Source organism: Lactuca saligna, chromosome 2 (genome assembly GCF_052625555.1).
Source record: "Lactuca saligna cultivar CGN05327 chromosome 2, ASM5262555v1, whole genome shotgun sequence".
In the NCBI taxonomy this organism is placed as follows: domain Eukaryota; kingdom Viridiplantae; phylum Streptophyta; class Magnoliopsida; order Asterales; family Asteraceae; genus Lactuca; species Lactuca saligna.
Genome location: NC_136418.1, coordinates 165,243,748 through 165,260,056, shown reverse-complemented (window position 1 = coordinate 165,260,056; position 16,309 = coordinate 165,243,748). Strand labels below are relative to the sequence as shown.

The following is a 16,309-nucleotide window of genomic DNA, read 5'->3' as shown; positions in this document are numbered from 1 at the left end:
ATATAAACTGAAAATAGAGAAAGAGAAACAATGATAAACAAAATCGCAACTCACCTGTGGAGTGTGGTCGAAAAATTGCAGCTCCACCGGCTCACCTGTGGCTGTGGAGTTCACCGGTAGTGTACAAGAAATCGATTAACTGTGGGCCAGTGGCTTCGAGAATTGAGTGATGACGATGAAGGCGTCGAACACATGTTTAGCGTTTAGCGAAGGAGACAGAACTGGAAAGCAAAAGGAAAAGGAGTCGACTTCATTAGGTTTTGATGTTAGCGATTGCAATTTGGGATTGGGTATTGTATTGTTGATATCAAAATTTTCCAAAAGCCGGTTCTGTAGACGGGTCGAACCACGGTTCACAGAAAACCACCAGTTTTTTACGGTTCGACATACTAGTGGTTTTCAGAGGCAATGTTATGGTGTTTTTTTCAGAGTTTTTTTTTTTCACAGAGGAATTGAGCGGTTTGAAAATAAGCAAAGAGAAACAAAAACAATTCAAGAAAAAGAAATCAAACACAATATTTGATCTTTCATCTTGATGATGAGTTAGTCTTCAGTGATCCACACATTGTTTTTGCAACTAAAGAACATAAAAACTAAGAGTTTTGTCAAAACGATTTAATAAACAAATCAAAACATTGGTGGAATAGAAACTGAAGGCAAAGATTGAGATCTGCATCATGGAAACGACAAGGATTTAGGGTTATGAATGGATGTTTTCTCTTGAGCTAAAAAGTGGACAGCCTCTCTAAATGTTTTATCTACAGCTAAAAGATGGAAAGCTTCGTAGTAATTGATGTTTGCATATTATACCATGATCCAAAACAATGACATCTAATATGCATCCAATGAGTTATAGTCTCGGTTGACATCTAATATGCAGCCATTCAAATTAAGGGACAGAATCTCACAACAACATTAATGACTCCCAATGAGTCGTTTGCAACAAATTGCTGTATCACACGAACAAGATGATGACGTACAACATCTCTATCGAATACTCACACAGCTCAATGATGCCCTATGAGAGTTAACAAAATGAATTCTTGAATATGGACTATGCCAACGTAACAAAGATCCATAAAAATCTCGCATCTGCAAACTTGGAAGCAATGTGTTTAACAATTTAAAAGAGTATAGAGCAAGCTGAAGCCAAAGCAAACAATATTTAAGAATTTAACAACAAATAACAATCATAGATTTCATGGAAGATATGCAATCGATAACAAGGAGGCAAGCTCCCCAATTATGTTCATCCATCACAATACTCATCTTAATCAACAATGATAAGATTTCCATGTGATAATCCCATCTATGGAACAACAGCAGGAATAAACAAAAAATACTTTGTTATAAAGGAAATCAAAATCCTCACAAATTATATCATTCGAAACCACTAATTAAGCAGAAAAGCTTGACCGATCAAATTAGGGCTTAGTGCGGGGCGGCGGAAGATGGAGCGCCGAGCAGGCTAGCCTGTTGGAGCTCCAGCTCGTTCAATTGAGCCTCTCGGTCCATCTCAATGATGAGGGGAACAACGAGGATCAAAAAAGTTGTTCCGGCAATCCAGGCTGCCTTGCCTGTGCTCCTGAGGAGCTTCTTGACGACGAAACCAGCATCGGAAGCTGCGCGCTTGCCTTTGTAGACGATTGGAGATTCGGATACTGTTGATGAAACCCTAGATAGAACACCTTCGCTGTTGGACTTCTTCGCCGCCATTACTGGCTGAACAAGTAGGCGTCAAGGTTTCGTGATTTTCTCTTTCGAGCTACTGGTTTGAAGCTTTAGTCAATTTAGGGATCATTAGGGTTATTTTGGTTTTGAAACATAGGTATTTTTATTTAAAAGTCTCAAGGTGACAAGGGTTTGTTATGGTTGTGTTATGTTTGACATTAAAGTTGAGAATCTAAGTGAAAAGTTAACGGATAATTGAAAAACAAGATTGTTGTTTGATAAAACTAATCGAAAAATATAAAATGAATTAAAAGAACATTTAAATAAATGTGTTTCTATAATTTAAAATTTTTAAAAATAAACAAAATAACTTCTGAAAAGCTAATCTAAGTAGCTTTTTTTAAAAACTAACTTATATATTTTTTTTTTGTCAAACATAACAACTTAATAAAACTCGAAAAATAAACTAGCTTATCAGTCAGTTGTGGTGCGTCAAACATAGCATTACATTCTCATTCGACCTAAGTGGATTTTTTTATTTCTAATTAGCCTAAATAACTGAGATGACGTTACATTTCTAGTTCAGTGTATTTCAACTTCAAAATGGAAACTTTTTGCATGAAACAATGATGTTAGAGACCTTTTTAAAACCCTTCTTCTGACCTTTTTAAAACCCTTCTTCTGCCCAATATCAACTACATGAAAACCCTTTATGATGCAAACATTTCTTCTAAAAGATGATGTTAGGAGTGTACGAATGTATTTTGGAAAAGATCAAATAGTAAGAGAGTGGTGACCGAGTAAGGAGCTTAACATGTTGTTAACCAACGTTTCAAAAGTCGGTTAACAACATGTTAAGCTTCTTAGTCGGTCACCAGTCTCTTATACTATTCAATATTTTCCAAAATACATTCGTACATTCTTAACATCACCTTTAAAAAAGAAACATTTGCATCAAAAAGGGTTTTCATGTGATTGGTCTTGGAGAGAATAAGGGTTTGAAAAGGGTTTCTAACATCATTGTTTCATGCAAAAATCTTCCATTTTGAAGTTAAAATACACCGAACTAGAAAGGTACATGGATGCCAATGAGAAATCGATGTGTATGTGTGTTCTTATCTTGCATAATCGAGTTCCATAGTGTCACTAACAACTTTGATTTTTCATCTTGAATAGATGGCTTCATCATGCAACCTCATGTTTTGGGGGTTAGAAGTTTTGGGCATTTTAGTAAAAATAAAAAGTTTCTTTAACTTATAATAAATAAATTGAAATAAATAAATAAATAAATGTAAATTATTTTGATTAATAACCATAATAAACATCATTGATAAATCATAAATAAATTTTGATAGCGTTTGGCCATTAAATGAAAACTTTTAAAGTTTAGGGGCTAAAAGTGTCAAGTTGGAGAAGCTTGTGTTTCACCAGAGGATTTGACCAAATGAACATCTAAGATCGAATTTGTATAAGTTAAGATGTGGAAGGACCATTTTTTAGCTAATGTGAGTTTTGGGTGAGCATTGAGACCATTTCTGAAAAGGATTTTTGGAAGAAGGACCAAAACTGACAATTTGCCAATTTTAAGGGGATTGTGATACACTTTTGTTGTTGAACGGTTTATATCAACGTTGTTATGTTGTTATCTTCCCATTTTCACCCATCTTTCTCCCTCTCGCAGTTTTTGCTCCTAATTTATCCTTGAACGAAATTTCTTCACCAATCTCATGGGGTTTTGAAGCTTGAGACTTCTAGATGAATCATTGCTCAAACCTCTTCAACATTTGCATCAAAAGGTAATTTTCTTCCTCTTTTTCCCTAAATTCAAATTAGGGTTTCGATAAGATCATAAATCTGAATTCCATTCTCTATTGGACATGTTTATATGAAATTAATGTAATAGTTTCTGTCCTTAATCCATCTCCAAGCTCCAACCAACAAATGGTTGTGAGATTGGAGTTGTTTTGATGAGTTTTTTTAACCATCAATGCTGAAATCTGGAATTATGTTTAAATTGGTGATCATTTTGAAAATTGTTGATGTGGTTTAACTCCTTGATCTATCTACAAACTCCAATTAACAAATAGAGATTTGTGAGTTTGGATGTGATTTAGTGTGTTTCTAAAACCCTGGGTCTTCAAATCCAAATTTGAAGCTTCAAGAAATTATATGAGCTTAATTTTATGGTTAGATGATACATTCTCTTCAATCACTAATCCATTTGTCAACCTTTTGGCTTATGGTGAGATTCCATGATGTTTGAATCAAGTTCTAGTTCCAGTGGTGGTAATTTGGGTATTTTCATATATAGGATTCATTGATTCAAACTATTGATTGCAAGCAGTGATATGAGCTCGGATTTGTGATCAGATTGTTTATGTTCCTTCAAATACATGACCCATTTGTTAATTCCTAACTAATGGTGAGAATTGTAGAGTTTGATTAAAGTTTAACTTCCATATTATGATTTTGGTATTTTCGAGCCCTAAGTGTTTTAGATCAAGTTTCATAATTCAAAACAGTGATATGAGTTTGGTAGTATGCCTAAAATATGTATTCCATTCTAATATATGATCCAATTGACATCCTTGTCTCAATGTGATATTATGAAATTTTGAATAAAACTTTACTTTAACTTGGGGATTTCGACTTTGTTGATTAAAGATCCATGTTTCAAGCTTGAATTCCCACCTTAAACGCATCCTTCTTGTCTAGTTTTGGTATTCAAGAATTCTTTGAGGAATTGGGAATTAATAAACTTATTTGGTGTCATATATGGGATTCAAATGGTTTGTGAAATTTCTAAAGATATGGAACTTGGAATTTAGTTATTGTAAGGTCGAACCTTATAATATGATGATGTTTGAAATTGATCCCTCAGCATCAGCATGTAATCCAGCGTCAGCATCAGCATCAGTGTCAGCATACAAGTTGTTCAGTATATATATTGTCTTTGATGTAACAGATTTAGTATTTATCTTGTTTCCATAGTTATCATATATTAGTTAGCTGGAACATCCCTGATTTGTAGGGATTGTCTATAATAGTTCTATATAGTCTTTTGTACAGGTTTGTGAAGAGGTTGTCTTTCACAAACCCTAATAGCCGCTTTGTGCGAACAATAATTTCTTTGTGAGATTATCATTCTTAGTGAAACCTCTTTGTGATACTTCATTGTTCTGTTCTTATTATTAGTCATTGTTTGATAAATCGATTGATCTAAGGTCCTCTTAATTGGTATCGGAGCAGGTTTCTTTTATCAAACAAATGGCTTCATCCTCTTCCTCTTCAAACTCATCAAATCATCCTTCTGCTAAAATTCCTCCGTTTGATGAAACCAATTTTGCTATGTGGAAAATAAAGGCTCTCTATGCATTAGAATCTGTAGATGAAGACATGTTGGACATCATCGAAAAAGGTCCATATGTTCCGATGTATCAGCCCCTGAAAAACAATGTTCCTGATGGTGCCATGAAGAAAACACCTAGAGAAAACTGGACAGCAGATGACAAAAGAAAGAATGGTCTCGATGTTCGTGCTCGGGCTGCAATCACCTATGCTTTGCCATACAATATCTTTGGGCTGGTTCAGAATTGCATCTCAGCAAAAGAGATGATGGACACGCTGACTGTATCTTTTGAAGGCATTGAAGAAGTCAAGGCTACTCAAATAAATGATCTAAACAGAAGGTATGAACATTTTTTTGCAAAGAAAGGTGAAACCCTGACTCAAACCTTTAACAGGTTTAATACTCTTGTTAATGATCTGCGGAGACTAGATCAATTGAAGCATCGGACTGTTCTAGTGCAGAAGTTTTTGGATTCTCTGGGTGTAGGTTGGGAGAATCATGTTGATGTGCTGAAAAATAGTGAAAAGATCAACACTATGGACTTACAAAGTCTCTATGGAAACCTGCGATACTATGAGGAATCCAAGCTTCAGAGAAAGGAGCTGATGAAGGATTCTCAGGGTGAGTCATCAGTAGCATTATTCTCAAACAAAAAGCAAGTGTCAGAGTCAGACACTGAAAACCATTCAGACACTGATTCTTCTAAAAGTGACACTGATGATCTTGAAAAGGTTGTTGTGACATCCCCAAAATCACGGCCAGAAAAGACCGATTTTCATTTATGCTTTTAAAATAAATTCAGAGTAAATCCTTTTGATTTGAAAGAGTTGCGGAATTTGTTCCCAAAACAAAACATGATAAAATAATATTTATCAAAGCATTTCATCAAGAGATGCATTTTCATTATATAATTAAAACTCGGGGTGTCATGTTCCGATACAGACCATTAAGCATAAACAATAACATTACAATTCATTCAACAAATATATACATATACAGACTTGTAAACAAAACAACTTGATGGTTCGTCCATCTTACGCCCTTGCACCACTTCCTGTAATACAAATAAAACTGAGTGGGTCAGGCTTGGGAGCTGGTGAGCATATAGGGTTTTCAACCCACAATAAATAAATTATATTTAATTTCACCAACCAATCACTATCCCGATTACCCATTCCCGTTATCCTCACTTTACGTCCCTAAAACAACATCTATCTCAAGGGACCTAATCTAGGATTTTCATCGGGACGGACATTACTGCTAAGGGGTTTCCTCAACAATAGATATCCTAAAGGCAACCATGAGGGGGATAGAGTACACCGGTGAACACATCGTTCACAACACCTACAGGTTATGAACCTGCTAGCGTTCCACGAGACTGTCTAGAAGGAGTCTGTGGTCGTTATCCATACTCCGCTGAATAACTAGGTCAACAACAACAACATCGAGGCCTTTCATCTGTTTATTACGCACCAACTATCTACCCATGTTCTACCCAACATATTAGTAGATAAAAATATATATTTTTATACATAGTTTAAAACCTGTATATATCATTTTCATTCAATATATATTCCACACAACAGATGAGGCATACCCACATAACACGTATTTCATAGAAAACAAATCAGATCTATGTGATTAAAGAGAGTGAATATACATTCACTTACATAACAACAAAACTATACACATAACACGTATTTCGTATAAAATACTTCATAATTATGCGTTAGAAGAAAGTAACTACACACTCACACGTATAAACGACAATAAACTTAATACCCTCGAACCATACTTGTATTATTATTGCGTTTATGAAAGGTAGTATACACTCACTTGATCAGAAGATGATCGGACAGCACTACGACTTGCAGAAGTAGTAATCCACAGCAGATCTGGAAGATCTCTACGAAAATCGAACTTCTCGCGGGCAGAGCTTCGGCTCGGAAACCGCACTTCTCGGGATCTTCGGGATCTCGGGACTCGCTTCGGGACTCGGGAATATTACCGGGGCTTCGGGGTACAAACAGCACGCAAAACGAGGCAAAAGACTAGAGAGAAGGATGGAATTTGTAAAGGAACTAAGGCTGCCTTCGGATCCTTTTTATAGAGGCTGGAAGCCCGAGTTACGTGGGGCGTAATTCATGTACGCGGGGCGTACGCAACTTCATTGCATGCGTATGTGTTCGAGTGACGTCAGTGCATGCGTAGCTGAGGCGGTTCACGAGTACGTTGGGCGTACCCCAACTTACGCGGGGCGTACGCTATTAAGCAAATTTCAAACTTGCGTAACTTTTTCATATGAGCTCCGTTTTCGACGTTCTTTATATCCACGGAAAGGTGAGACTACGCTCTACAACTTTCGTTTAGACTCCGTCGGCTAATTTTGACTTTATTTTTATTATTTATTTTTAATAGGCCGGGACAGAAACTTTCGTTATAAATTCATAACTTCTTCGTTTGACGTCCGTTCTCGCCTAACTTTTTATCGCTTTGATACTAACAACGAGATCTTCGATTCTCGTTTAGATCACTAAGGCTAAATATCGCTCTAACGTAAATTCACTTTTTACATCGCGCTGTGTCGTGCTGGTTCTGTCGCGAAACTTCGACAGGTCATAACTTCCTCGTTATAACTCGGATTTCGGCATTCTTTATATCTTCGGAAACCTTGTTTCAACTACTACAACATTATCTAAAGATATCAAGTTTATTTTACACTTAAATTTTGACGCTTATTTTTATTCTTAATTAATCAAACCACATAATTAAGCAATTAAGCACAAAACACATAATACTCAAATAATACAATCTTATTATTTCAAAACGGGTTACAAAGGTTAACCTAGACTATTATACCAACATTAATGACAAGCCCAGAAACACAGGCGTTACAATTCTCCCCACCTTAGAATGATTCCGTCCCCGGAATCACACATCAACAAACAAATGCGGATAGCGACTCCTCATGTCACTCTCCGTCTCCCAGGTGAGATTCGGCCCATTCGTGTGTTTCCATCGGACAAGCACTAACTCGACCATCTTGCGTTGCAACTTCTTAGTCTTTCGGTCAACAATTGCCTCTGGTTCTTCAATCAACCTTTTGTTCTCATCGATTCTTAACTCCGAAAGTGGAATCATGTCGGGAACTTCCCCCGTGAACTTTCGTAAATAACACACATGAAAAGTGTTATGAATTCCATTCAGTTCTTCTGGTAGTTCGAGCTTGTAAGCTTGGTTCCCAATCCTCTGAAGAACTTTAAACGGTCCAATAAACCTTGGACTCAACTTTCCCCTTTTACCAAATCTTATAAGTCCCTTCCACGGCGAGACTTTAAGCAAAACCGAATATCCAACCTCAAAAGTCATCGGTCTTCGCTTTTTGTCAGCATAGCTCTTTTGACGATCTTGAGCTGCCAACATTCTTTCCCTAATTATTTTCAACTTTTCAGCAGTTTGATGAACCAACTCCGGTCTCATAAACTGCTTTTCCCCAGCCTCAAGCCAACAAGACGGCGTACGACACTTTTGTCCATACAAAGCTTGGTAGGGTGCCATCTTAATGCTCGAGTGAAAACTATTGTTATATGAAAATTCTACCAAAGGTAAATGTTCATCCCAATTACCTAGGAATTCCAAGGTACATGCTCTCAGCATATCTTCAAGTGTTTGTATCGTTCTTTCACTCTGACCATCAGTCTGCGGATGGTAAGCTGTACTTAAACACAACTTGGTACCTAATTCCTCTTGTAGACTTTTCCAAAATCGTGAGGTGAAATGGCTATCACGATCCGACACAATCGTTAGCGGAACACCGTGAAGTCTCACAATTTCCTTCACATAAGAATTCGCAAGCTTTTCCATAGACCATTTCTCCCTGGCTGCTATGAAATGTGCACTCTTAGTGATTCGATCGACAACCACCCAAATCATGTCGTGACCATTCTTTGTTCTGGGTAGTTTAGTGACAAAATCCATAGCAATGTCTTCCCACTTACCCATAGGCACAGGTAAAGGTTCTAAACTCCCATATGGTTTCTGATGTTCTGTCTTGACTCTCGCACAAGTCACACACTCAGCCACATACTTCGCAATGTCAAGCTTCATCGTCGGCCACCAGTAGTAGGGTTTCAGGTCCCTATACATTTTAGTGCTACCGGGATGAATCGAGTACATGGTCTTGTGAGCTTCTTCCATCAGAAGATCTCTGACTCCTCCTTTCTTAGGTATCCAAATCCGATCTTGGAACGCCTTCAATCCATGACCGTTTGTACCAAACACCAACGTTTTGCCCAAACGTTCCTCCTTTCGGTCATTCTTTTCAGAAGCTTCCTCTTGAGCTTTCTTTATACTTTCCACAATGGTCGAGACAACTTCAATTCTCAACGCTCTTGGCCTTTTTCTCTCAACATTGACTTTTCGACTGAGAGCATCAGCAACTACATTAGCTTTACCGGGATGGTAAAGTATCTCACAGTCGTAGTCCTTGAGTAATTCTAGCCAGCGTCGTTGCCTCATATTCAATTCCTTCTGATTAAAGAGATATTGGATACTCTTATGATCAGTGAAAAGTTTGCACTTTGTGCCATAGAGGTAATGCCTCCATATTTTCAGAGCGAAAACTACCGCTGCCAACTCCAAATCATGAGTCGGGTAATTCGTTTCATGCTCCTTCAGCTGTCGAGACGCATATGCTATCACCTTTTCTCTTTGGGTTAAAACACAACCCAATCCAACCCCAGACGCATCGCTATAAACAGCGAAGTCTTCAACTCCATCGGGTAGAGAAAGTATCGGTGCCTCGCATAGCTTCTTCTTTAGCTTCTCGAATGCTTCTTTATGCTTCTCACTCCAAGCATAAGTAGCTCCTTTGTGGGTTAAAGTTGTCAATGGAGTAGCAATCGAAGAAAAGCCTTGGATAAACCTTCGGTAATATCCGGCTAATCCTAAAAAGCTTCGAATCTCCGTGGGACTTTTCGGTTGTTCCCACTTCATCACAGCTTCGATATTCGCTGGATCAACCATTATCCCTTCTTGGTTGACCACGTGACCCAAGAATTGGACTTCACAAATCCAAAAATCACATTTGGAGAACTTAGCATACAGCTTCTCCTTCTTCAAGACTTCTAACACTTCTCGCAAGTGTCTGCCATGCTCCTCCTGGCTTTTTGAGTAAATCAGAATGTCGTCGATGAACACTATCACGGATTTATCAAGGAACGGATTACAAACCCTATTCATTAAATCCATGAATGTTGCCGGAGCATTGGTTAGTTCAAACGACATAACCAAGAACTCGTAGTGTCCATATCTAGTTCTGAACGCAGTCTTCTCTATATCCTGCTCTCTTACTTTCAGCTGATGATATCCTGACCTAAGATCGATCTTCGAGAAATAGCTCGAACCTTGCAATTGATCAAATAGGTCATCAATCCTTGGCAACGGATATCTATTCTTTATTGTTGCCTTGTTCAGCTCTCTGTAATCAATGCACATTCTCATACTTCCATCTTTCTTCTTCACGAATAACACCGGAGCTCCCCAGGGCGATGAACTAGGTCTAATGAAACCTTTGTCCAACAACTCCTGAAGTTGCATCATCAGCTCCTTCATCTCCGTCGGTGCTAATCGATAAGGTGCTTTTGCTATTGGCGTGGTTCCTGGTAACAAGTCTATTCTGAACTCTACTTGTCTATCAGGTGGTAATCCAGGAAGATCTTCGGGAAATACTTCCGGATAATCACACACCATGGGAATACTCTACATCACCTTCTTTTCCTTCTTAGCATCAATCACGAATGCTAAATATGATGTACATCCTTTGGTCAAACATTTTCTGGCTTTCATTAGGGAAATGATTTCATAATTCACTCGGCGTTTGTCCCCATACACCATAAATGATTCCTTCCCTGGTGGGTTTACCTTCACTATCTTCTTCTTGCATAATATCTCGGCATCATTGGCACTAAGCCAATCCATTCCCAACACGATGTCGAAACCATTAAGTTCGATAGGCAATAATTCCTCGTGGAACTTATTCCCATTAAGGTCGATAAAGATGTTTTTCATACGATGGCTAACAGGTACAAACTTGCCACTAGCAACTTCGATTAATAAAGCATTATCTAGTCTATCAATAGGCAAGGCTAGTTTTCTACCAAATTCATGCGATATAAAGGAGTAGTTGGCTCCATAATCAAATAAAATTTGGGCAGACAATTTGTTTACGAGAAAGGTACCTGAAGCGACATCTGCTTCATCTTTAGCAGCTTCCAGTATCATCTGGAATGCTCTCGCCTTTGGCTTTGGCGGAATGTTGGGTCTAGCTGCCTCCTTCTTCTTCGGGCAGTCCCTCGACATGTGTCCCTCCTCACCACAACCATAACAAACTTTCTTAATGAGGGTACATTCATTGGCATAGTGACCTGGCTTTCCACACTTGTAGCATGTGGTCACTACCTCACACTTTCCATGATGCTTCTTCTTACATTTGTCGCACCATTTCGCTTCGCCCCCACTTCCCCTCGAACCAGACTTCGAGAACTTGTTTTTCTTATTGGACCCTGAAGTTCCATCGAACTTCCTCTTTTCGCCAACTTCTACCCTTTCCAGACCCTTCTCTTTCTGCTGGGCCTCCACATTCTTAGCTGCACGTACAGCCGTTTTCAGAGTAGTTGCCATCTTAACTGTCAGGCCAAAGTCGCCAGGCAGTCCATTAGCAAACCTCTCAATCTTGGAGAGTTCCGTTGGCACTAGGTACGGAAATAATTTCATTTTCTCAGTGAATGCCATAGCGTAGTCGTCTACGCTCATCCTCCCCTTCTTCAAGTTTTGGAACTCATTGTTAAGATCAATCAGATCTATCTCTGAACAATATTGCACCCTTAATTGTTCCAAAAACTCTTCCCATGACATTTTTAGGGCTTTCCCTTGTGGCATAGTATCTGCCAACAACTTCCACCAACTTAATACTCCAGTCTTCAGTTGTCTGACTGCAAATACAGTCTTTTGTTTGTTGCTACAGTCACAACTTTCAAATACCATCTCCATTTCGGAGATCCAATCCATTATTTCAACAGGCTTTGGGCTCCCAGAAAGACTTGGCGGTTTGGTGCCCAAGAAATTTTTGTACATTCGCCCATCGTTGTTGTTTCTCCTTTCCGGATTGTTCCTTCATTCTTCTTGAGTCCCAACTTGACTCAAAATGCGACTATTGTTCCCTTCCTCCGACTGCTCGGGAATCAATTCAGGTTCCTCAATAGGTATGATAGGTTCGTCCCTATTGTTATGCAACATTTGTCGCATCTCCTCCCTTTGTTCGGCTAACATAGCCCGAATCATGGCTTGCACTCCAGCCATGGTGATTTGTTCTGGTGCTGCTGCTACAACAGGTATTTGCTCAATCACTGGCGGTTGATTCCTGTTTTCATCCGCGTTTCCAACGCCATTCCTTGTTCTCACCATTTTTGATCTACACACCGAATAATTTCACCTTATTACTCCAAACGATTACATGCTAGTTCTAATATCGTACATATACGCTTAGAATCCTAAACACATAAACCTTCATATCCGGTTGGCAACAAACCGTAGATCCGAACAAGTAATATCATATATGGCAACATATAACCTTTAGCACATAAAAGCATTTTAGGCAACGTTCCTAAAAGAAACTAGTGCTTGTGTCTAAAATCCAACAGACACACATCTTAAATTCCACTTAGCATTCTAAGTTTAAGTTTAGAAATCCTACAAATTCCTAGTTCGCTTAAACTAATGCTCTGATACCAACTGTGACATCCCCAAAATCACGGCCAGAAAAGACCGATTTTCATTTATGCTTTTAAAATAAATTCAGAGTAAATCCTTTTGATTTGAAAGAGTTGCGGAATTTGTTCCCAAAACAAAACATGATAAAATAATATTTATCAAAGCATTTCATCAAGAGATGCATTTTCATTATATAATTAAAACTCGGGGTGTCATGTTCCGATACAGACCATTAAGCATAAACAATAACATTACAATTCATTCAACAAATATATACATATACAGACTTGTAAACAAAACAACTTGATGGTTCGTCCATCTTACGCCCTTGCACCACTTCCTGTAATACAAATAAAACTGAGTGGGTCAGGCTTGGGAGCTGGTGAGCATATAGGGTTTTCAACCCACAATAAATAAATTATATTTAATTTCACCAACCAATCACTATCCCGATTACCCATTCCCGTTATCCTCACTTTACGTCCCTAAAACAACATCTATCTCAAGGGACCTAATCTAGGATTTTCATCGGGACGGACATTACTGCTAAGGGGTTTCCTCAACAATAGATATCCTAAAGGCAACCATGAGGGGGATAGAGTACACCGGTGAACACATCGTTCACAACACCTACAGGTTATGAACCTGCTAGCGTTCCACGAGACTGTCTAGAAGGAGTCTGTGGTCGTTATCCATACTCCGCTGAATAACTAGGTCAACAACAACAACATCGAGGCCTTTCATCTGTTTATTACGCACCAACTATCTACCCATGTTCTACCCAACATATTAGTAGATAAAAATATATATTTTTATACATAGTTTAAAACCTGTATATATCATTTTCATTCAATATATATTCCACACAACAGATGAGGCATACCCACATAACACGTATTTCATAGAAAACAAATCAGATCTATGTGATTAAAGAGAGTGAATATACATTCACTTACATAACAACAAAACTATACACATAACACGTATTTCGTATAAAATACTTCATAATTATGCGTTAGAAGAAAGTAACTACACACTCACACGTATAAACGACAATAAACTTAATACCCTCGAACCATACTTGTATTATTATTGCGTTTATGAAAGGTAGTATACACTCACTTGATCAGAAGATGATCGGACAGCACTACGACTTGCAGAAGTAGTAATCCACAGCAGATCTGGAAGATCTCTACGAAAATCGAACTTCTCGCGGGCAGAGCTTCGGCTCGGAAACCGCACTTCTCGGGATCTTCGGGATCTCGGGACTCGCTTCGGGACTCGGGAATATTACCGGGGCTTCGGGGTACAAACAGCACGCAAAACGAGGCAAAAGACTAGAGAGAAGGATGGAATTTGTAAAGGAACTAAGGCTGCCTTCGGATCCTTTTTATAGAGGCTGGAAGCCCGAGTTACATGGGGCGTAATTCATGTACGCGGGGCGTACGCAACTTCATTGCATGCGTATGTGTTCGAGTGACGTCAGTGCATGCGTAGCTGAGGCGGTTCACGAGTACGTTGGGCGTACCCCAACTTACGCGGGGCGTACGCTATTAAGCAAATTTCAAACTTGCGTAACTTTTTCATATGAGCTCCGTTTTCGACGTTCTTTATATCCACGGAAAGGTGAGACTACGCTCTACAACTTTCGTTTAGACTCCGTCGGCTAATTTTGACTTTATTTTTATTATTTATTTTTAATAGGCCGGGACAGAAACTTTCGTTATAAATTCATAACTTCTTCGTTTGACGTCCGTTCTCGCCTAACTTTTTATCGCTTTGATACTAACAACGAGATCTTCGATTCTCGTTTAGATCACTAAGGCTAAATATCGCTCTAACGTAAATTCACTTTTTACATCGCGCTGTGTCGTGCTGGTTCTGTCGCGAAACTTCGACAGGTCATAACTTCCTCGTTATAACTCGGATTTCGGCATTCTTTATATCTTCGGAAACCTTGTTTCAACTACTACAACATTATCTAAAGATATCAAGTTTATTTTACACTTAAATTTTGACGCTTATTTTTATTCTTAATTAATCAAACCACATAATTAAGCAATTAAGCACAAAACACATAATACTCAAATAATACAATCTTATTATTTCAAAACGGGTTACAAAGGTTAACCTAGACTATTATACCAAAATTAATGACAAGCCCAGAAACACAGGTGTTATAGTTGTTGCTAGTGCGGCCTTGATTGTGAAGACTTTTGAGAAATCAGGCCGAAATTTCTCAAAGTTTCAGAAGAAGATGAGTGGGAAATCTTCAAAAAGATCAGATGCTGACAAAAAACATGGTACTGGAAGGAAAGGGAAAGCGCAATGCTTTAACTGTGGTAGCACTGATCATTTTGAAAAAGAATGCAAGCAAAGAACCCAAAGCTTGGATGAATACTGGAAGCAGAAGTACAACAAGTTGGTTGACAAACTGAAAGCAGAGAACTTGGAAATAAAGTTCTTGTCGCTGAAGAAGAAAAATGGAAGACTGATGAGGAGTCATCAGATGATGAAGTTAAGTGTCTGATGGTCAAGATAGAAGACACTGATGAATGTAAAGTCAGCAACAGTTCGTTTGATGCTAATATGTCTGATGCAGTTGAAAACTCCAGGAAGCACAACACTGACTCTCCTTCAATGTATCAGGTTCAAAACTTTGTTTCATATTCAATGAATGAAAAAATCAAAATGTTTGAGTATTTGGGTGTTCTTAATTCTAAGAAGAATCAAACCATAAGAGATATGCAAAATCAAATTGATCTTCTTAAAACTGAACTATCCTTAAAAAATAACATTATTGACACTACTCAGGAAAATCTAAGAGTTACTAGTTTATCAAATTCCTCACTATCTGCTGAAATTGATAAAGTTAAAGACCTCTTAAACAAAGAACAAACTGTTTTAAAACTTTGGGCTAAATCTCACAAAAATGCTAATTATGTTATTTCTGCTCAAATACCTCATTCATGTGAGAAAATCCTTGGGGGAAATTTTGTTGAAGCTGAAAAGGTTTTTAAATCTCAAGAAAATGAATCTGAATTTTATTCAATGAATGAATTAAAAGATAGTTTCAAAAACAAATTTATCAGCAACACCTTTATTAATCAGAGTCTCATTGATGAACACTGTGTTACTGATTCTAATGGTGTTACTGAGTGTAATATTGAAATTACCGGAATTGATCCTACTTCTTACCCTGCACATCTTGTGAGACCAACTCCTCTCACTGAAAATATTATCGCATTTCCTATCTCAAACGGAGTGTTTCATGCCGTTCATGAACAACTTAAACAATCCTGATTGCAGTGTTTTAGTACATAAGTCTAAATCTGATACTGATGTCAGCTCCTCATCCATCATTGATTGTAGTTCTTCTGATACTGAATTCTTTAGTAATTCAATGTTAAATAAAAGGACTCAAAGTTCACTTGGTGAATCTTTCAAATATAAATGTGTTAAATCTAGAAATGTGTTTACCAAGAAAAACTTTGGTACTAGAATTTGCTACGGGTGTGG

General features: G+C 38.1%; 1 protein-coding gene across 1 annotated transcript; it reads right to left on the bottom strand.

The window, feature by feature from the left end:
• Positions 1-1,172: 1,172 nt before the first annotated feature.
• On the bottom strand, positions 1,173-1,829 carry LOC145032580 (mitochondrial import receptor subunit TOM9-2-like). The gene has a single exon (XM_078981440.1). It carries the CDS (start codon positions 1,714-1,716, stop codon positions 1,432-1,434), a length of 285 nt encoding a protein of 94 aa, XP_078837566.1. The 5' UTR covers positions 1,717-1,829; the 3' UTR covers positions 1,173-1,431.
• Between the last annotated feature and the right edge of the window lie 14,480 nt (positions 1,830-16,309).

Coding starts and splice junctions, on each gene's coding strand:
- LOC145032580 (XM_078981440.1), bottom strand. CDS start 1,716: ATGGCGGCGAAGAAGTCCAACAGCGAAGGTGTTCTATCTAGGGTTTCA.